Below are 22816 nucleotides of genomic sequence, written 5' to 3'. Positions count from 1 at the left end.
GCACCGGCCGTCACTCGGTCTCTCGCCTCGCAGGTCTCCGGAGCGGGCGGGGCGGGCGCTGCTCGGAGCCGGGCGGGCGGGCGCCATGAAGCGCTCTCTGCTGCGGCTCTGCCAGTCGCGGGAGAAGGCGGCCGTCTCCAGCTCCTACCAGGGCGTCGTCTGCGAGGCGGATGCCGCCTCCGTCGCCTCGCAGGATGTCTTCAAGGTGCGTGCGGGGGGTGGCGGTCCGAGGGCTGGGCGGTGGGTGTGAGTGTGAGGGGACAGCCTCGGGGCAGCCGAGCTGCCTCAGGCACCGAGGTCGGCGTGGGACAAGATGGTGGCCAAGACTGGGGCTCATGCGAGGGTGCTGGGATAAGGAGGGACGAAGATGGAGGGTGAGGTGGGGTCTGGAGGCAGCTGTGTGGGCTTGGCGTTGGTTACGTCCCAGAGACCCTTTCTTCCGGGAGGCCCTTTCCTCTCCCTTATCAGGGGAGCCGTGAGGGAAGAGCAGTGAGGGTGGGATGAGGGCTGGGAGCCCCCCTGGCCATGGGGCATGATGGCACAGAAGGCTGTGTGGCGGTGTGTGGCCCAGTCTGGACTGGGGCGAGCGGGAACGCGGGAGGGAATCAGGCAGAGGAGGATGCAGGGTTAGCAAGAGCTCACACCCGCTTGGGGCATGGCTCCCCAGGACTCCCCCTCTTAGAGGGAGGTCCAGAGGTCGTGATGGGAATGAGTAGACCACTAGCAAAAATGTCCCAAAAGGAAAGTTTAGAAGCACTTGAAACTGTTATGTTGCAATCTACAAATGCGGAATTTCTTCCAGGAAGGATATAACCCCTTCCCTTTTCCACAGAGAGTAGGACAAGAAGTGATGTATTTAGATTGCAGCTAGGGACACCTGGACCAAACATTAGGGAAGCCTTTTTTAAGGGTAGGAATAATTAAGCAAAGGAAGAGGTTACTTACAGGACAGATGACTTGGGTAACTTCCGAGGTTTTTAATAGCAAACTAGACAAATCTGAAAAAGTATGTGGATGGGTTTAAAGACCTCTTGAGATAATTTCCAGACTTGTTTTCTGTGTGCTAGCTGTAGTCCTGAGCAACACCCCTTCAATGGAACACGGCTCGTCACTCTGGTGGGTGATCTGCCACTACAGAGCTGTTCAGACAAAGTGCAAAGGAGCTGCTGCTGTTTAAAAGTTTGCTCTTTGGAATGAACTGAAATATTGAGAATACCTAACTAATATCTGCCTTTCGTATTTTGTTATGAAACACTGCAGTATTGGCTGAAAAATCTTATTTTTGTTGACAGAAATTATCATCATGCCACATTTTGTCTTACATACACAAAAAATTCCAATGTAAAGAGTGGCAAAATGTGGTCTAAATCAATAGAAAGATTTGAAATTCATTACAGTTAAAATTGTGTTAGAATATTAGAAGGAATAGATGATACTGGGCTCTGTAACAGTTTTTTCTTAAATAGCTTTTTGATGTGTATAAAATGTATAGATATTTATGTATGTAATGGACCTCTTATTTTTATGACAGTTGAGTCATCTTAAATACCCTTTCCACAGTGATATTACCTGCTTTCTATTAGCTTTTTCTAATTGTGCTTTTGAAGCGGATGCTACCCCTGTAGTTGGCACCAGTCTTCTAAATCTTTAAACACATTTATGACATTATTCACATGAGTAACTTCGCTGAGGTCAATGGGACTGTTAAACTGAAGGAAGTTAAACATGTGCTTAAGCATGTATATTTGCTTAATGACAGCAAAAATTGTTGAGTCTTTGTAGCTGAGGGGATCCTGGAGAGCAAAGTTTTCATTTTCTTTTGCAGATGAGAGGGAATGGTGATTTTTACCATTTTGTTGCTTATACATCTTTGGGAAAGTTTGCATTACTTTTGATACCCATTTTTCTCTTTTTTTTTTTTTTTCCCCTCCCAATTTTGTTGAAGAGTTTTTTTATTCCGTCTCAGGTTTTTTAATAACTTGGTTTTAAGTTCCTGCCCATTTTACTGCAATATTTTTTTTCTACTGCTTTCTTCATATACAAGTATGTTTTTTGAAACATTCTAACAAAATTATTTGAAGAACATCATGCAATAAGAATCAGCGGGGTATTCCTGATGGGATTTGGTTGCAAAGCACAATATCAGGGAGGTGTTAAGATGTCAGTGGGCAGAGCTGTCAGAGGGGATTTTATTGTGTTATGCTTTGAAGATGCTGCGTTGTTTCTGACTGAGATAGTAGCCCATGGGATGCTCCTAGGAAACTGCTGAAATTGAAGAATTTATTGGTTGCTCTGACAATACATCACAGAAACTGAACAGCTGAAGTTGAAAGCTCAGGACATAATACCGGTATCTGTAGAAAGATCTAGAAGAGGAGTTTATCAAGTTTATTAGTTTTTCCTCTCTGTTGAATTCATTTGATGTGGCCACAGCTGGAGAGAGTATGAAACAGTAAGTGATGAATTTGCTTGTTTGAGGTTTTCCATGGTGGAGGGAGGATCTCGAGCTCACTACAGAATACAAAATATTGTATTCAAGATAATTTCACTATTTGTTAATTTTGCACTGTTTTACACCAAGGTCTGATTTCTGAATCAATTAAATCAGTCTGTGTTTCATTGTTGACTCAATCTGACCAGGATTTGTGTACTGCTGTATGAAACTAAACAGTTGGGAGAGAATTGAGTGGTAACGCGCAGAGTAACATTGTAGCATTCTTAACATTTTGCCTGTTCAGAGAATGAGAAAATGAGAATATTTGTGTCCAAAATAGGTGATTTCAGATGGAAGTGCCTGTAGGCTACGGAGCTTCATTAAGAAGAATCGTTCTGGGCTTACCAAAGTGGATGAATTAAATGCCACCCCACTGCACCATGCTGCAGAAGGAGGTCAAATAGAATTAATGCAGTTGATCATAGACGATTCGTCCTGTGAAGGTAACACACATTTTATGAACTATTCTATTTAACTGAATGAAAAAGTTCAATAATCAAAGTGTTTGTTACCCAGCTGAAGCAGAAGTGGTATGTGTTATCTACCTTTATAGATTTTAATGTAGTTCAAACTGTCTGCCAGTTTGCGGTGTCTCCGATGTGGTTTAGGTCGCCCTTGTTATGTTAGGACTCTTTTCTCTCTAATGCAGCGAGTCAATATATGTTATTTTGTTTGGGACTCAGATTTACAGTCTTCAGATATGAAAAAGAAAACTACAGTGAAGTACAGTAGGTGTGACTTTTTGTCTTCCTTATTTATGTGTCTTCTGTTACATTTATAATACTGGAAATGTAAAAGAGAATTAATTTGGTTTCTTGTCATTCAAGTTGTCATCACAAGATGTTTACTTAATAATGAGGAAGAATAAACATTTGATGAGATAGGTCATCTTCTTACAGTTTGCAAGCACTTATTTATTAACTCTTATTTTGGTTATTCGCACTCACTTGTTCCGTGCAGGTTCTAAAGCAATAGCTGCAAAGTCAAATAAGATAGGAAAAAGAAGAGACAAGGAGAGAGGGAAATCAAGTAACTCTTGGGGGGAGAAAAGGGGTATGTAATAATGGGCAAGAAATATACAGGTGTTTCACCCCTTCCATCTCTAACCAATACAGTGTATTCAGCAAAATATTTAATCAGTTAAACACAATGCACTGTGACATGCGATCTTTCCCTTTTTCTCTTCAAAGAAATGCAGTAGCACAGACCTAAATCTCCACTGTAGACTTTTTTTTTTTTCTTGTCAAATGCAGAACATTTCATAGTTTTTCTTTGGTTTTGGTTTGTTTTCTCTCTTTTAACCTAGTATTGAATGTGATGGATTCTTCTGGAAATACCCCACTGCACTGGGCCACAAAGAAAAACCAGGTTGAAAGTGTTAGTTTGCTTCTCAGCAGGGGAGCCAATCCAAACATTCTCAACTCCAATATGATGGCACCTTTGCACATGGCTGTGCAGTCTCTGCATAATGAAATTGTTAAGGTAAGTCTAAAGTCCACATAAATATATAGACTTGGAAAGTAACTGAACAGCAGCTGTGTGCAGAACACCAAGACCTTGTTTATATCTGCTGTATCTCCTCATACACTTTGTTTAGCCAGCAGGATGTATAACATAGGATGCTTATAGAAGTGTTTGTGTCTTCTTAGCACAGCAAGTAAAATGTAACTTAATGATTTATATAAATACTTATATTTGTGCTATGGTAATAGTTGTTATGTTTCATGGGGAATTCATGCAAATTTTCCAAACACAAGGGATTTTCTTTAAAAAGGTTCTTTTTCACACTAAAGTTTCATGTAGGCATGTGTTATTTTAATTTATTTTTTTTTTTTACCATTGCATAGAGAGTCATAGAAGTATCAATGTTTCTTGAAACCAGTGGTTTCTTTTTTATGAAAACCAAATTAAAATCAGACAGCAAACAGTTCTTAAAACCAACATTTAAGTAATCATTTGAATAATAGCGGAACTAAAGCTGCAATTAAAAATCACAAAAATTTATTATGAAGAAATTACTAAGGAGTCCGTTTTGAACCTTGTAAAACAGCAACAGCATTGATATTTTAAACAGCATAATTTTTCATCATTTGTCCAAGTGCAATGAGAATGTTTTCACTCCATATGTGACATTTGGATAGAATTTTAGAATTTGTACATTTCTTGAATTTACTTGGTGAATACGACCTTAACACCACATTTTCCCTTTAAAGTTGTCTCTTTTTCTAGTTCATCCGAAGAGAAAGAGAAACATATTCCTGTATTCAAGACTTAAAATCCTTTAGAGAATTTCAGTGCTAAAATATTTGACTGTCCTCGCATCTTTTACAAAATACATATTTATTTTTAAGAATAATAAAATCTGAAATACAGTGATATTTTTAAAATGAGCTTTGTATCATGTTCTGGGTTTGAATTATTTTGCAGCTCTGCTCTTGACTAAATGTGTGCTCTCATTTTTTCCCAACTCTGTTGTTTACTCAAGCTAATTCTCCTTTGGTTTCTATTGTCAAATTGCCTGAAAGTGTTTAAAATGTGCCAGTTCCTCCAGTACAGAAACATTCATTGGAATTGTCATTGAAAGACAATTGAATAAATATGTGGTGCATTATAATTTCCAGATCCTTTGCTTCTTAAAAAATGCTGGAAGCAATCATAGAGGTAATTGGTGATAATGATAGCTCAGTGTTAGCTGTTAGCATAGAGACTGAAGCAGGAATTCAAGAGTGGAAGGGTCCTTGTTTTCATCAAGTCCTGTCTCCCTTGATTTTACGTAACTGTCCAATAGGTGCCTAATTGAGCAAGATCTGCAACATTGACACTTTCTAGTGAATACAGAATATTATGAGACATTATACCTAACTTCAGATGAAAATCCCTATTTGCAGTTTGCTAAAGACTTTCTATTGGGGAAATTGTTATACAAAATTTTAAGATTCTGTGCAGCTATGTGCAGTGTTTATCCTAGTAATCCATCAATTTTACTTTCCTTTGTCTGTTCTCACCTGCATTTTTCACCTGCATATTTTGACATTCTCATGCATTTTGTCCCTCCTCTGCCTATGCGTTGTGGGCTGCTGACATGCAAAAAGAACAAGTCACAGGAGTGCTGCGGGTGGTAAACAACAAAAGTAATGGAATAGGCCTTTCTTGTTGTATTTGGCTTATAGTTAACTGAATGTTTTCTTAAACATTTAGATTTTAGTCCAGCACAGCAGTACAGATGTTAATTTGGAAGGTGAAGCAGGGAACACACCTATAATTGTAGCATGTTACAAGGATAATCCTGAAGCACTGACACTCCTGGTACGTATAATTACCTGTCATCTTAGGATGTGATTTTTTTTTTACCTTGATGCACTGTTATTTTGTTCCTGTGTTCTGTCTTTGTTCAGTGGAGGAATGTTAATCATGGACCCAATATTCAAGTTCCTTTGCATAGGTTACTAAGAATCTTTTAAGAGCATATATAAATATATCTGAGTGGCAAACAGAAAAAACTTAAATTAATTTTGAAGTTCATCAGAACACAAAATGTAACATGTTTATGTACAGATGTGTGGATATAACATGCAGAAGATGTTTGTATATAAACTTCACAATGCATATACAACATTTAAAAAGGAGAGAGCTACTCAGGAGACGATCTGTAAATACTATGTTCATTAGTCAGAATTTTCTGTATGTCATTAAGCTATATCCAGACATTGTTTTTCAGATTGAAAATGGAGGCAAAATATGTAAACCAAACAAAACAGGATGTATGCCTATCCATGCAGCTGCATTTTCAGGTGCAAAAACATGTATGGAAATTCTTTTAAAAAAAGGTAAATACATTGTTCCCAAGCAGATATTTATAGTAGTGTTACTGATTTACTATTTTAATTCTCAAAGAACAGTGCAAACAAGAATTTACAACTGTGATTGAACTTACAAGAAGTTAATTCAATTATTCATTTGGGCAATTCAGGCTAGTAACTTTTTCTGGACTGCAGCAGCAGCTTAGCTCCTTTTCTAAGTGTGTGCCCATCCATTATGTAATGATAGATGTGAAAGGTTTGTATTTTGAGGGGAGGAATGTTGTTCCACAGTTAATATACTTGTTCTGAAAGCCTTTATATCTTCTGTTATTCTCACTTAAAAAAAATACCATTTACTTTCATCTTTCAGGTGAAGAATTAGGTCACTCTGCTAAAACCCACATCAATTTTACCAATAATGGAAAGTGCAGTCCACTTCATTTGGCAGTTCAAAGTGGGGACCTTGAAATGATTAAAATGTGCATTGAATTTGGAGCCCAAATTGATCTAAAACAGGTAAAACTTGGAGTGGAGTGAAATACAATTTTAGTAAAACCTAGGTATCTCTAAATCTCTAGTGGTATGGAAAAAACGATGAGTAGATATCATTGGTCATTGTCTCTTCCAATGCAAAACCTAGGAAACAGCAAATGAAAACAAATCTTTAGTTGAAATTTAGTCAAAATGTCTGGTTTCTTTACATAAGTTGCATGGGATGTTATGGCTATGAAAAAATTGCATGGATTCAAAATTCATTTGGGCATATCCATAGAAGAAAAATCAGTCTCCAATTACTGAATACACTAATATCTCCTCTGGCTCAGAACATCCTTGACTCGTAAACATGTGGAGTCTGGGAAAGCACTCTGGAAAAGTACCACTGTGGTACAGCTGCCTTCTCAAAGTCTTTAGTATGCAACTGCTATCATCCCTTCCCAGAAATGGGATCTTCAATCTGATCCTTTCTCATCATTATAGTTTATCTGCAGCCTTGCCCTTACCTTTACAGTATCTTATTCGTAAGCAGGCACAAATTCATGATACTACTGCTGCTACCATGATACTATTGGTGTAAGGGCCTGTGTCCAGCTTCATGATGAATAAACATTTCTGAAAATACCTATCATTAATCAAATTGTTTTCAAGGCTGAAATCAACTCATGAAAGCAAAGACAAACATGGTTTAGCCTTCTTTTATTGATTTGCCTCTTTGAATACACAGTTTTTGAATGAGATGATTTATGCTGATAATTTTGTGATGGGTAAGACTATTTTGAGATTGCTTATGGCATTGTGGAAAAGCCCATTCCAATGCATTCACTGAAATGTCCTTGTTCTAAAAAGGAGAAAGTCATAACACTCAGGCATGTATCAAAGCTAGTTTGTCCCATCTAGCTAAATGAAATAATGTTTTGGAAATTATTGTTCTAATCACTTATTTATTGCTTAATGATTTTATGACTGTCTAGCTTATAATAGTTTAATAACATATTAGACCAAGTTATTTTTAGCCTGCAGAAAATTTTATTTAAGAATGACTTCGAAGGAAGATTCCATTTAAGGAAGTCAAAAACATTTTAAAATATTTCATTTTCCATATTATATGGCACATTTGTTTGGTTATTCATTTGTACTGGTCTACTTATGGTTTTCTGTAGTTTTGCTTCATCTCTTGTACTGAAGAGTGCTCTGCTCTGTGTGTCTGTTTATTAATTCAACTACAATAGATATTTAAGAGTGTAATTATCTTAGGGACTTTGCATAGAATAATAAGCTTTGTAGTGGTCCTTTAAAACTGTCTCTTTAGTATTCTGGTCTTTAAGATCTCTTCAGAGTTCCTCTACTTTAGTTAAAGACTAAAGTTTCATTACTTGCATAGAAATTGAGGCAGTTAGGAATTGTGAATCCTGGGCTAGATTGCTAGTATGTTTAATAGGTTGGAGGTTAGGTTGTTGGGGTTGAAATATTAAAATGTTGTTTTATTTTCCCATTTCCAGAATGAAAAATGCACAGCACTTCATTTTGCTGCCACTCAAGGAGCAACTGAGATTGTAAAGTTAATGATGTCATCCTATGCTGGTGAGGAATCCATTATTGATGCCGTAGATGGGAATAAGGAAACATTGCTTCACAGGTAGGAGGCTGCTCAGCCGAGCTCACTATACCTTGTGAGCCATGACATTCTTAGTTATTAGCATCCAATTATACTTTATATAGTACACTTTGAAACACCCTGCCACATGGGTTGGAACTTCTGCATGGGATGGGGGATGATTTCAGTACAATATGAAAGAGTCAGTAATTTGGCCAGAATGTTAAAGATTTTGGTGCTGATATCAAAATCAAACCAGTTCCAGTTACCTTGGAGCCATGTCAAGGAATGGTCACTAACACTTTGTGAAGTAGTAGGTGAACAATCTTATGGAATTTTTAACAGCTTATGAGGTTGTGGAACAAATTCCCTCATCTAATGAGGTTATGTTTTCCAGAAAAATGAAAGAAAAATAATATAAACAGTTTTTAAAAATTGGGTTTTTCCACCCCAAAATTGTCTTGTACCTGATGAGCTGCAAGTAGATGTTGGTACATGTCCCTGTGACTATGTTGCAGATGGTGTGTGTGTATGTAATAATTCACTAGACTTCTAGTCTTTCACAGTCTGTTTGAAACCAGAGCACTAGACTGTGGAGAAGTTTCCTCAGTCTTCTGTAGCAGAAAGTTGCTTAGATAAATGTGCTAGCTTTAACTCTGTGGAAGATAGTACATTTCCCCATCTATACATTTTTGCAAGAAATATACATCTCACTGCATTTAAATGTAATAATTTCACAGTTTATTCTTCAAGGAGTTTTACAGTATGTAATAATTGGTAGAAGGTCAGAGGCAATGGAGATGATAGTTCTTTGAACATGGTATAAAGTGGATTGATTCAAAGATAATTGAAGAAATTGAAAAGGGAGTGTGTTGTAAAGTTAAGATAAAGTTTGGGTATGCTTGGAAATGCTACTGCTATAGAACGTGATTGAAGACAAAGTGATGACAATGCCAAAGGAAACTGTACGGGCACAACATACGACTTAATAGATAACTGTCTGTCATATCCGTGAAAATGATTGTCCTTGGAAAAAGAATGACACCTTTTCACTCCCCATGTCTGTGAAACAGGAAAAAAATACTCTCAAGAATCATCACAAAGGTAGAAAGTCACCCAGATCTCTTAGAACATAAAAAAACCTGAATAGAAACATTAACCTGTTGAGAAGTGAGGGAACAGTGAAGCACAGGCAGAACTTGATCCTTTCACATTCCTACTGTCACGTTTCCATCTAAATATTTTATAAAACTACTTTGCTTTCTCTTCAGTCACCTTGGAATTTATTTTGAGTGTGTGTGAAGCATTCAGTATTTATGCCTGGCTGGAGTGGTCTACTATAGGTAATGGAGGCATCTCTACTTACTTGGAATGATGATTTTTAAAATACATCTTCTGAGCAATCAGTTCGAACTATAGTACACCCAGTTTTATAACCTCTTATAATGCTAAGGGAACTCTTAACTTTGAGATACAGTACAACCTTGGAACTGTCCTTCTGTGTTGCTCATTGAGTCAAAATATATAACAGAAGTCTGACTTCTGAAACATTTAGACTTTGTGTATTAACTGTGCTATACTTCCTGCTTTGACCATTTAATTCACTGTCTTATTGTAGAATAAAACCTGAGAATTTTTCATGTGTATAGACAGCTTTAAAATATTTTTAGTAAATTAATGTCACCACTGTTTATATCTGTATATTATATTCTTTCATATTTTATCAAGTAGAGTTGCCTGCCACAGTCAGAATACGTGCTTAGCCATTGCTATTTTAACCCTGCTCTAGCATTATTGCACAAAATATATAGCAAGTTATTTTTGAAGATCGGATCAATGAAATGGATTTCAGGCTCTAGGTCTGCCTAGAACAAACTGACTCTCAAGTTTATGGAATTTATATTGACCTTGCGTGGTACAGTGGAAGATCGGACATATGAAATGACTGGTTCTGTTAAAAATCAGTGGTAAAATGCCTGTTGACCTACCAGTGAGGTCTTTGTTTCCCACAGTGAGTTTTCAGGGTATTAATTAAACTTAGTTTAAAAACAGAACTCCATGACAAAAATTGAAACATTTTATTAAAATGAATTATGTAATAAAGGTGTCTCTCTGTCTCTTCATTTTAAAATGTATTTATTTGTAAATATTAGAAAAATGCAGCAAATGGAGAAAAATGCTATCCTTTGGCTTGAAACTTCGTTGTCCTTTCTAATGTTGCTGTATTTTTGCTTTTTTTTCCCACAGGACAGCATTGTTTGATCATTATGAACTGGCAGAGTATTTGATTTCAATGGTAAATATTTAATCAAGCAACATGTTTATAGAGATTATTGCTCTATTACTACAGGTCTGAATAGAGATATTCATAAAGGAGAATGTGTTCTCAGTTATAGGTTATTTAGAGAGAGAGAGAGATTTCATAATGCATACTTGACAGTTACAGTACAATGGTAGGTATGGCTCCATAGTAGCATCTCACAGTTACAGAGGATGAGAATTTGCAGGCTTATTTCCATTTTATTTACTCAGAAAGGTTTCATAAACCTCTTTTACCAAATACGACAAACGGGTTTAGTCATCCTCATTTTTAGGATGTGAAATATGTAATAAATGCTAAACGTGCATTGAATTTAATTTAATTTTTCTAGAAAGAAATTGTTTCTTTAAAATATGTACATATGATTGTTCTGGGATCACATAGCCATATTTTGAAGTTTTTGCATGATCTAGAAATATTTTTTACTCTGTGTAGTTTGGTTATATTTCTTCACTGAATACTTATGAGAGAGAAAGAGAAGAAATGGAACTGAGGATGCTACTGGCTGTGGTCCAAGTGTCCATTTATACCAATTAAACTAAGGTTTATATAATCATTATGTGCCCCACTCTGCTGAGGAAATTTTCAGGTCATCAGACTTTTTCATTTTATATATGTTTAGAATTTTTACTTAATTTCATAACAATTATATTAAGAAAAACTCTTCTACATACATTTTTGCTTTTCTCAGAAATTCTGTTATAGGGATTGGATTTAGTCAGAAATAGATGTTGTGCTTATTTTTATTTCAAATGTGAAATATTGAGGTTTGACCGCTTAAACTTCTCTGAAAAAACAACCTATACAGAAGTTACTACCTGAGAAATACAGGCACAAGATTTTGCATGTGGAGACTTGTGTGCACAAACTATTAGAGGGAATATCTTTAACAGTGCATTTGCCAAGAACAAACTTTTATTCCTTGAGTGCCATTTTGATTATTTTGGCCTCTTCCATAGAATCTATGCTGGGGGCCTGTTTGGCTCTGATACAAACTATGTCAGTTTTGAAGCTTTAGGACTCTTTTCATTTGCCCTGTCTGGGAATGGATCAAAATATGCCAGGGGGGTCAGTGAAATGCAGCACATGCATCCCACTACAACCACATGTACAACTTGTGCTGCCTGCACTGCTGGACTCCCGGCAAGATCACTAGGTATCACCTATGCTGTGGTATATTCAAGGGTGAAAAAGAAAAGGTGGAGCAATGTTCCTGCTCAGAAGGAATAGCAAATTCCAGTTCAGAATGGCTTTCTGGTTTTAATAAAGGAAACATTTTATTTTATATATTAAATATCTACATTTCATGCACATTAACTCACAGTGATTGCTTCCTTTATCTTATTTTTGGTACCTTTTGTGTCTGAAAATAAAATCCATTGTAAACAGATACAGTGTTACATCTAGCTCTCCTAGATACAAAAGGTAAGGTTACCCATGCTAAGAATTGTCCAGGCTCACTATGTATGCTATTTGCATTTAAATTACACTTTTTTTTGTTGTTGTTGGTTTTTTTTTTTGTAAGTTGCAGGTCAGTGTGCTACACAAAAAACAGAGAATCAAACTCTTCAGGTATTTCTTGCAGGGCTTTTCATTATTTTGCATTTGGTCTCAACTGAACACAGCAATGAGTACAAGCTCTTGTTTTGGTGAGATGTACAGCTGTGGTTTGCTGTAACTGAAGGTGAACCAAAGCCTTTAAAAATGAGAAAAAACAGAAACCTAGGTCAATATTTCTGACTTCCAAACGTTACAAAACTGTTTAGCTTTAAAGAAATACTACTTACAAACTGGTTTGCAAATTAAGTATTTTAAGCACAGTGACTTTAACAATAATGTCAAAGTGTCCTTTGTCACATTTGACAATTAGGTGCACAGTATCTGGTTTGTGACTGCAAATGGCTTGATTGTATTTGCAAGTTATGTACAGAACTATAAAGAAGAATAAAGACATGAAAATCAGGAAGATATCATGATATAGCTAGAATCTCCGCAATTTCCTTACATCTTTTTAGGGCTGTTTTTTCATTTCGGTTTGGTTTTGGTTTTGGTTTTTTTTTTCTGTATACTGGACAATTTGACATTGAGGTGTCTGGTGCTTCCTGAGATTACTTCATTAATTTTATTGAAATGTTCTTATTTAAAGTACATAAGCAGTAATTTTACACATTTTCTGGCTTTTTTTTTTTTTACTTCTTTTTTCCTCTTTTGCTTCTTTTATCTTCACTAAAAGAAAAATGAAAGATTAAATCAATATAGATGCTAATTGATACCTCAAAATTTACATAATATTTATATTAATAACTGCTTAATTCATATTCATTAGTATATAAATGCAAAAGTAAAAGGAGTTCAGAAACTAAATTTACAAACTTTTAATTCAGCTGTATTGTAAATGTGGCAAATATACATGGCGATATATGTTACACCTTACTTGATAAATAATGATGAATTCTTTTTGCTGAAGGCTGAACAGTGATGTTAGCTGGAGGGAAGATGCTTAAAGATTTTGTTACTAACTGGAAATTGCTGCCCTGTATTAAATGAAATGAATGAACCACTTGGTTAAAAAAGGTCTATGTTTCTTTGCTGAATAAGAACATTTTTAAGAGGTTGTCTGACCTTGTAAAAAGGTAACTGGGGAAAGGGTCCTGCATGTGTTACTCTCAAACATTTCATCAACATACATTGGAAGCTTCCTGTTCTCTGTGGTAAAGTAATCATTGTACATTTATTAAATTTTTCTTATTACTACATTACCATCCTAGAAAGTAAATATTGCTCATGATTATGATTAATTCTCTCTCAAATTAAGACTGAACTCAAAGATGATTCAAGTTAATGGAAAAACTCTCATTGATTTTTTTTTTCAATGATCTTTGGATATTATCTGAAATAAAATAGATTTTTTTTTTGTGTACTTTTAACTCATTTGGTTTGACTTGCAACTCAATATCTAGAAAAATTTTATCTAAACCATCATAAAATATACATACATCTCATTGGTTCATTTACTTGTATCTTCATACTCCCTTGTTGATGGGTCTTTTTAGATAGGTATGTTTATGCTTATAATATTTTGCTAATCATAGTGATACTGTGACCATAGTGACCATACTGTCCTGACCATATACATCTTGTGCAAAACCAAACAAAACAGCAAAACTGTCTGGCTTTGGCAGAATATTTCATTCCAGTCCTTGTGCTTCCCTTAAGGAGAAAGTTTGTATCAAAAACCTTGAGTTTGGAGAATAAAAATGTATTTGCTGTTGATACAGCTACTTTGGAGTCAAAATTAACTTGACCCATATAGCTAGTGATGAATAGAAAATGAAGATAGATCAAGCTATGCAGATCGAACTATACTGATCTCTGGATTGATTACTATTTTAACAGTATTCATATAGAATAGAGGTTCAGAAGGGTCTTGCTCTGCTAATTATTTGATAGGTAAGATCACATCATTCAAAAGGACTGCAACTTTTCTATTTTTTTCCAGAACTTCAATCCCAGTATTTTAAAGTTAAAATTTAAATAAAGTTATAATTTAAGTATTTAAATGCATAAAAAGATACCTTAATGAAAGATCATGAGTTGTGAGTTCAGTATACCAAGCAGGCCACTATTATTTAGGTATCTAGATTTACATATATAGATGACTGGGCTATGGCTTATAGTTTGAAAACATAGTAGTATTATATAGAGATGTAGCGTGTTTATTGAATTTACTTATCTGAAGTTACTAAGAATGCCTGTAATTCTTCTATGCTTATAAAGAGCAGCACCATTTAAAAATTTCATTTATTCATTATTCATGATAAACTTGAAATTCTTTATTGCAGGGGGCTAATATTGATAGTGTTGACATAGAAGGTCGATCCCCACTTCTGTTGGCCACTTCCTGTGCATCATGGAAAATTGTGAATTTACTGCTCTCAAAAGGTAAAAAGAAATAGGCACAAATCATATACTTCCTTTGAGCAGGGTTCATACATGTTAAAACTCTGCATCTACCTTTCCTCTCAGTTTCAATTCAGTACTTCACCATACAGTCCAGGAGCAGCTATGCTAAACAGCTGGACAGTGCTAGTATCCCCTGAGAGAAAGAAAGAATGAGGGTGATGATTTCACCCTTTTTAATAGAGGGTGAACAGGTTGTGGAAATGTGTATGCAATGTGTCATGCTTCTCAAGGTAGAGGTGGCACTGGCACTCCCATCCCTGCATTCATTATCAGTTCACAAAGTAAGCAGAACTGTGGAACAAATACACCACTTATACAGAGTCATGCTTTGTACCAGCAATCAATCTTTAAATGTTAAAGCCCATATTTCAAGCATTACCTGTGATTTTATACAATCACAGTCGCCTTGAAAATGTTTGAGCTGCGTCTTTCAATTGCTTTACTTTTGGTGCAAGCTGATTATTGTTACTATATTTCCTTTTATTAATAGTAATATATCAGATTTTGTTAATAAGCCCTGTAATAAGTTTTGAAGCTGTAACAAGATTACAGATTTAAAAGATTAAAAGAAGTGATCACCTGCATCTTTAAATTACATCTTGATTTGTGGGTGCTTGGTATCTCTGAATATAAGGGCCCCACATAAATCTCAGTGTTGCAATGAAATAGAAAATGCATTCACATGTGAGATAACAATGAAATCTGAGTGTCAGTAGGGGTTTTTTTTTGTGAGTAAAATGATATGTTAAACTGTTGACTTGAAATAATATTTGTTATTTTATAGATTTATAAACACATTTGTTCAATATTTGTTCCTTTGTCTTAAACACGATCAGTTAGTGCCAGGGGCCAGCAGTTTTGAAGTTGCTGGTATTTATTTCCATATTTATCTAGGAGCAAATGTATCATTAAAAGATCATCTTGGTCGGAATTTCTTGCATTTGACGGTATTGCAGCCTGGAGGATTACAGCATCTGAATGAGCAATTTCTGCAGGTACAGTAAGCATCAATTTATGTCTTTCTGTTGCCCTTACTAGAAAATGTAAAGAAAAAAAGCAACTACTCTTTTATTTTGAATATTTGTAAAAGTTTGTGGTACTTTTTAAGTTGCCCAGTGTCACAGAAAATAGTTTGACGAGGTACATATCTCTCATGAAAATATTTCAAAGCCAATAATACAGTTTTCTTATTGCCAGGCAAAGGAATAACATAATCCCATAAATTATTTTGCTGTTGGGGGATTGAATAGCTGAAGAGGTAGGCAATAAAATACAGAACTTTTCACTTCTATTTTCCCAGCTTGCATGCAGTAAAGCTAGGGAACATGCTCATGTTCAGTCAAGCTCTAGGACTTAAATAGCTTACAGCATATTCTGCAGGAGCTTTCTGTGGACTGGACTGTAATGGAGTCTTAGATTTAGTTTTAAAAAGGATTTCAAACATGGATTTCTATTGCGCTATGCTAAGGCAAAGCATTCTTGAAAGAGTTAAATTTGCTAGACTCCAGAGGTCCAAAACCAACCTTTTAAATGTGAGTCAAATATAACTGATCTTACAACATCTGATGAAATATGTAAGCAACTTTGATTAGTAATGAAGAATGGATTTAACCTTCTTTTTCAGCAGATGTAGAGAATCAGTTTTCAACCAGAGTGATAACTCTCAGTTGTCTGAATTGACTTTCTAATTATTGATCATACTAGTAATTCGGCCAAAGGAGCGGGGGCTGACTCTGGGAAGAGATTTTTAGTTGCTTTAAGATTTTTAGTTGCTATACATAGGCTAGTACTAGACAAGGTATGGAGGAAAAACAGGGAAATGCAGATGAGAAAGAGAAATGGTGGAAATAAAATTATGCTGTAAACCAGTGAACTGATGGATTTTGAGAGCCAGAAGTTTTGCTACTGAACACAGGCTATATATAGACTATCCTTACGTTCTGTTCAAGCCTTCTGCTGACAGCAGTGAGTCTTATAGCTGAATGGCAGCAAAGAAGAATCTCCTGTATTATATTTGTACTGTGGGTGGATTGCAGTAAGGGTGCAGAGTGGCAAACTGCTGTGTTCTTCGAAGAGTAGTTTGAAAAAATGGTGACCCACAGATCAGCAGACATTAGATGCTCATTGTTGCTAAATCTATTTTCCATAAGTTTGTTTCTTATTTTGAGATACTGCTTTAAAGTATTAATGCTATTGTTGCAAGCTGTTAGAAGCTGTGGAGCATTAATGATATAAATGTAATTCTGTGCTTTTGGGGTTTTTTTGGGGGGGTAACAGATGGAACATATTAAAAATCTTGTAGTGGATGAAGATAATGAAGGATGCACTCCATTGCATTATGCATGCAGACAAGGTGTGGCCCTCTCTGTAAATAATTTACTCAGCCTCAACGTTTCCATCTACTCTAAGAGCAGGGACAAGAAGTCACCATTACACTTTGCTGCCAGGTTAGTAGTGCAGTCTAGGCAATGACATCAATGCCCTTTTATCCACCTGTATCTTTTTGACATTAATTTCTGTGTTTATCTTTCAAAGCTATGGGCGCATCAATACATGTCAGCGACTTATAAGAGATATGAAAGACACAAGACTTTTGAATGAAGGTGATAAGAAAGGAATGACTCCCCTTCATTTGGCAGCCCAGAATGGTCATGAGAAGGTAGTTCAGTTTCTTCTGAAGAGAGGGGCCCTTTTCCTCTGGTGAGTATACAGATTTCCATTCATTAAGACAAAAAGGAACTATCACCCTACATTTTATGTCCATCTGCTGGGAAGTTAATACAATATGAATATAAATACAATATATTGAAATATTTTATATATTAATATATAAAAATATACAATATAAGAGCATATTTATAAGATATTTGTAAAACTAAGCTGATTGTGCCTTTCTTTAGCCTGACACATAGAATCATTGCTAGCTGTAACGCAAGGCTTCTGATGCTGGGGAAACTGAGGTTTCTCTAAATCCAACTGAGAGAAGAATATTGAACCTTTTGATGGAAAAAATATTGGTTTGGAGATGTAATCACACCAGCTTCACTTACAGGCTTGAGTAGGGGTTCTTGGAGCTAGTGGTTCACAGGCAACTTGCCTTGTACACTAAGTTCTGGTTACAGGTGAAAGATCCTCAGATCACTGGCAGCTTCACAAAAGCTTCCAGGACCCAAAGCAACCAAAAGTTTAGAGTCCTGTTTCCAAGGTACAGCCCAGAGCTTTAACTTTCAGGTCCCATGCTTCCAAGTGCACTGCAGCTACACCTTGGAGCTAGGGGACCAAGCATTCTGAGGAGATCCTTTAGCAAACAGTCATGTCATATGTTCATTATTTGTGACTGTGGAGGACCCACTAAATGGACTACTGTCAAACCCTTTATTTCCAGTGTCCTTATCTGGACTACTACACCTAGCAAGGATAGAGATGATACTATACATATATACATATATAAGTAAATATATATATATATATGTAAGTAAATATATGTATGTATGTATGTATATCTATGTGTACACATGTATGTGTGTATGTATTTAGGCTTAATTTAGAGTTAAATCTGGCATTTTTTTAAAGAAATGTCCTGGTGGGTTCTATGTGATAAAAGACTTAATGAGTTTTGTGATACTAAGATGAAGTAATAAGCATAGATTTGTGTGCTTATTATGTTTCATATATTCACTATCTTTAAATCAAAATTCTGTAATATGGCCATGAGCTATACCACATCTGTTGCCAAGTATTAGTAACAGAATATTGCAAGCTTTTGTGGCATTTTCAAGGGACATAAAAGAAAATGAGTGCAATCCAGATATGTACAGAAATAGAGGGAGAGAAGAAAACAGAGAGGGAGACCCAAGTACTATCACTGAGTTGAACCTCTTACTTCCAAATGATACATTGATAATCACATAATAATTGACAGAAGGCATGGACATGTCTGCAGTAGTCATGCCAAATAAAAGAAGTTTGAGTCAAAGGAGGAAGCATTTATATTTGCTTTAAATTTATAAAAAGTTTTCTATTCATAATTTCTAATTTTATACTGCTACATGTAAGTGATTATAAAGGCTGGACAGCCCTGCACCATGCTGCCTTTGGAGGATACACTCGCACAATGCAGATAATTTTGGATACTAATGTGAAGTGTACTGACAGAGTGGATGAAGAAGGGGTACGTGTTCACACAGCATTATTTGTTTCTTGTCTGCTATTACTTCTAGACCAAACATCGATGTGTACTATTAGTAGTTTGCCACTGTGTATTACATCTGTAATATTTAATTTCCTGTGGCAGATTAAATTCTTTATATACCACTACTGGTAAAATTTATTACTTAGATTAGTATATGATTGCTGAAATTGTTATCCAATTCTTATAAGTGGGAGACAAAAAAATGCAGATAGCCTAATAAAAACCATAAAATACTGAGCAAGTTTGACATGTCTCTCTTGCCCCCTTTACAGTGCAAGAGTATTTTAACAATGTAGTACAAACATTGGTAATTTAAATTTAAGGAGTTTATACAGATTTTAAAAAAATCTAATATCAACTATAGCTAATTAACATATTATTTGGAATCCATCTGCTCTACACATTGATGTCCAACAGATACAGCTCCTACTTGCTCTGAATTTTGGACAGATGCAGTATCTGTTGGGTCAAGAAAAACCATTTCCTGGATTTGAGACCTCTTATATGAACCTGCCTAACAGTTCACAATCAGAAAACAGAGGGTGGTCATTTTAAAGAACTATTCAGTTTCCGACACAGAAGGTGTTGCGAATTTCTCTGAGAACAGGTGTTGAAAACATTTAGAATTATGAGATTAGGAACAGATCTTGCCTAGAAATTAATGAGAAATCAATGCTTAGTTCTTAATTTCCCTCAGAAAAATCTGTGTGAATTGGGAAGTCTTTCATAATTCAGTTTCAGTATGATTTGATTCCTAAACCACTCATTGCCTTACTTGTATGAAAATATCAAAGAAAATAATGTTCCTCTTATAAAACTGTGCCTGCAGATTTTCTTACAAATTTGTTTGAGCACATCTGGATAATTGATGCTTCTCTTCCTGATTATCAAATTCAGGTGTTTTGTATCTGTAACTACCATCATTTTTACCTATTTGTGATATGCAGTTTGTTAGTTACAAAATTAAAAGATAGTAATGACTTGGCTTTTTTTACCTATAGCTGAGTTTCCTCTTCAGATTTAGCACTATGGTAACTGTAGATGTAGAATAAAGAACTTGTCTGTAATCTCTATCAGAATCTCTGTGACAATATTCTACTTTTTAATGTTGCTAGTAAAAATATTCAGGACTTGCAGCTGAGAATAAGATGTGGCTTCTCAGTGTGGGAAAGAACTGAAATATGTACTTTTTTTTTTTTTAAATGATTCTCATGGATGCATTGCTGTACTACTTTTCTGTGCAGAATACAGCTTTGCACCTGGCTGCAAGGGAAGGACATGCAAAAGCAGTAAGATTACTTCTTGACTATGGTGCGAAAATTCTGTTCAACAAAGCAGTAGCTTCTTTTTTCCATGAAGCGATACACAATAGGAGAAAAGATGTAGTGTCTGCTGTTATTTTGCACAAAAGGTAATGAACACAGAAAATTCTTTTTTAATTTATTTTTCCATTGTGTTTTCATTTGGTTTTTAACTGAGATTAATTTCTGAAGTAAATAAAACTGAGTACATATTTTAAAATTCTACGGATTATATTGTGTTCCAGTGTGAGCAAATAAAAAATGGCATAATTGTGATGGGCATCATATATGTGGCATGTTTTTCATATTAGATTGAGTATTCAGATTCTGTTAAAAAAACCCAATGTAGAAGCCATTACAAAGAAATAAATGTGAGTACAACTGGTACCATTCAAGAGATTTAATTAAAAATTTTTATTTTAAATGTTGCAAGTATTTAAAAATGTGGCATCTCAACAGCAGCTTAGAATATTTTATTTTACAATATAGTGAAGTCCCACCTTAGGAATAAAGGGTTTTACCATTACCTAACAATCACATCTCTTGGTAAGAGTTGCAGGAACACTGCCAGTATTTTACTGTATTTATTATTACTTACCTAATCTTGTAACCCAGGATTCCGGCTTTAGTTCAAGTTTCGTATTTTGTAGGTCTTAGCATAGTTGAAACATTTCTGTTTAATTGATGAAAGAATTAAATATGAATCATTCTTAGGGAAGCATCTAGAATGGTAATCAGTTACTCCCCAAACAGCTGATTTTCCAGTTAATGGTATGTAAACTTGTTACATAATGTGATTTGCAAGATAATATGTTAAATAACACTCAGGTATTCTAATAGTAGTTAACTTAGAAGCAACTAATTCATTCTCTATTATCTTAACTCATTTTTGCAGATGGGAAGAAGCTGTTATGACATTCTCTCACTATTCTAGTGCCAATAAGTGTCCTTTGTTGGAAATGGTTGAGTATCTACCTGATTCATTTAAAGTAAGTTTTGTACACATATAAAAGAAACAAACACACAAAAACAACTTAGTTGTGTTGCGTTATTTGCCATTTTTTCTAATGCTGTCCTCACTAATACGTATTATTATAAAATAGAAATAATTCACAAATTAATTTGATTTTATTTTAGTGATAGTTTCAGTTTGACAAGATTATTTTCTTCAGTATTACAAAAAGTTCTTAGCTTCCTGAGGCCAACAGAGTTACAAGAGTATAAAAATATAAAAAAGGAGTATAAAAGTAGTAGAAGTCAGAAGAGAATTGGGTTCAAAACCATTAGAGATATTTTCAGTTTCTGAGCTAACTGTTAAATGAAGCTATAGCAATGCTTTTTATTAAAATAGCAAGTGGCTAGATATAGAGATATATATATATATGTATTCATAAACACTTCACATTTTATACTTGTAAACTAGCATGTAGCCTTGTAAAACATGTGGTTTCATTATTTAACTCCTACATGTAAACTGGAGTTTTATGTTTTCAAAGCATACACCATAAAATCTGACTGAATCATCACTTCTGTTAGATGACTGCTGTATTAGAAGGTCATTTTCTTCAGGTATAAACATATTCTTTGTGATGAACGTTATCTACATCACCTTAATTCACTTTTCTGTTCATCTGCAAAGCTGGTTTTGGACAACTGCATAATTGAGTCTTCAGAAGAAAAGACAAGTCGAGACTTCTATGTAAGTGCATGAAAAAAATTATGAAGACAGTACATTTTACGGTCTTAGGATGGAATATGTCACAATACACCAGACTATATGTTAGCAGTGGTATATTATTTCTATAATAATTAACTTAGAAAACAATCAGTTTGGCTTTCATCAACTAATACTGGACTAAATTCTAATACTCTTAAATATTTTCTATAGTTGCAATTATAGTTCTATAGTTAGTAAATTGAAATCAGCCAGTATTTGAACTTGATTTATGATTAATTCAGTGGTTATTCACCAATAACTGTATTTGAGTCTATACTTTTATATTTGGCAAAAAACTTCTCAGTATTAAGATGACTTTTAAAAATCATTTCATCAGATAATTCAACTGTTAGTGTTGCTTTATCTTTGCTGTGTTAATTCTTGCAATCAAGCTGGGTATCAGAGGTCATGGATATTTCAAAATAATAGTGAGAGAAGAGCTAATACCTATTTATGCACATCAAAGGCATGCCTATCATAAGTAGTACAATCAAGAATTCAGCATCCAACATGTTTCTTTTTTTGTAAATTCTTGTCCAAAATCTTAAACAGTAGATTGCTTTGACAATGCTAAGGTGGCATGAATGTTCTACAGCTTTACTACGTTTGAAACCATATTGAAAATGACCTTACAATCTATTACATTGGATTCTGTTAATGATGTGGACATAAAACATGCAAATTTTCTTTATATAGTGCTAGCAAAGTCATATAACTTTTAAATACAAGCTTTTCTTCAAAGTCAACATTAAACAAAATTACAGCTATGAGAATGACCTTTTAAAACTGTAATATTTTAAGATTAAATGTGTACTTTCTAGTTTACAATTCAAAATGACTGTTTTATCATTTTACAGTCACAGATGTATATCTTGATGGCATGTTTTCACTGGCAGAGTAACTAACAATCAGTATATGTCAGTGTTCTAACTGCTTT

At 35.1% G+C, this 22816-nt stretch overlaps 1 protein-coding gene across 3 annotated transcripts in view; it reads left to right on the top strand.

The window, feature by feature from the left end:
• TRPA1 (transient receptor potential cation channel subfamily A member 1) overlaps positions 1–22816 on the top strand; it is a 44449-nt gene that overhangs the window by 7826 nt on the left and 13807 nt on the right. Inside the window, exons 2-17 of one of the 3 annotated variants that reach the window (XM_026843657.1) lie at positions 34–205; positions 2775–2937; positions 3801–3976; positions 5693–5800; positions 6213–6321; positions 6665–6810; positions 8292–8428; positions 10634–10682; positions 14549–14648; positions 15564–15664; positions 16947–17116; positions 17205–17369; positions 18726–18840; positions 20106–20272; positions 21058–21151; positions 21802–21861. In XM_026843657.1, coding sequence (XP_026699458.1) covers positions 86–205; positions 2775–2937; positions 3801–3976; positions 5693–5800; positions 6213–6321; positions 6665–6810; positions 8292–8428; positions 10634–10682; positions 14549–14648; positions 15564–15664; positions 16947–17116; positions 17205–17369; positions 18726–18840; positions 20106–20272; positions 21058–21151; positions 21802–21861 — 1980 coding nt within the window. In that variant the 5' untranslated portion in view covers positions 34–85. Of the gene's footprint in view, positions 1–14; positions 206–2335; positions 2453–2774; positions 2938–3800; positions 3977–5692; positions 5801–6212; positions 6322–6664; positions 6811–8291; positions 8429–10633; positions 10683–14548; positions 14649–15563; positions 15665–16946; positions 17117–17204; positions 17370–18725; positions 18841–20105; positions 20273–21057; positions 21152–21801; positions 21862–22816 lie in introns of those variants that run through there. The other 2 variants (XM_026843656.1, XM_026843658.1) reach the window with 2 other exon arrangements.

Source organism: Athene cunicularia, assembly GCF_003259725.1.
Source record: "Athene cunicularia isolate RWA chromosome 2 unlocalized genomic scaffold, athCun1 chr2_part1, whole genome shotgun sequence".
Lineage (NCBI taxonomy): Eukaryota > Metazoa > Chordata > Aves > Strigiformes > Strigidae > Athene > Athene cunicularia.
The sequence above is the reverse complement of the archived record's forward strand: the minus strand, read 5'-3'. Positions and strand labels throughout refer to the sequence as shown.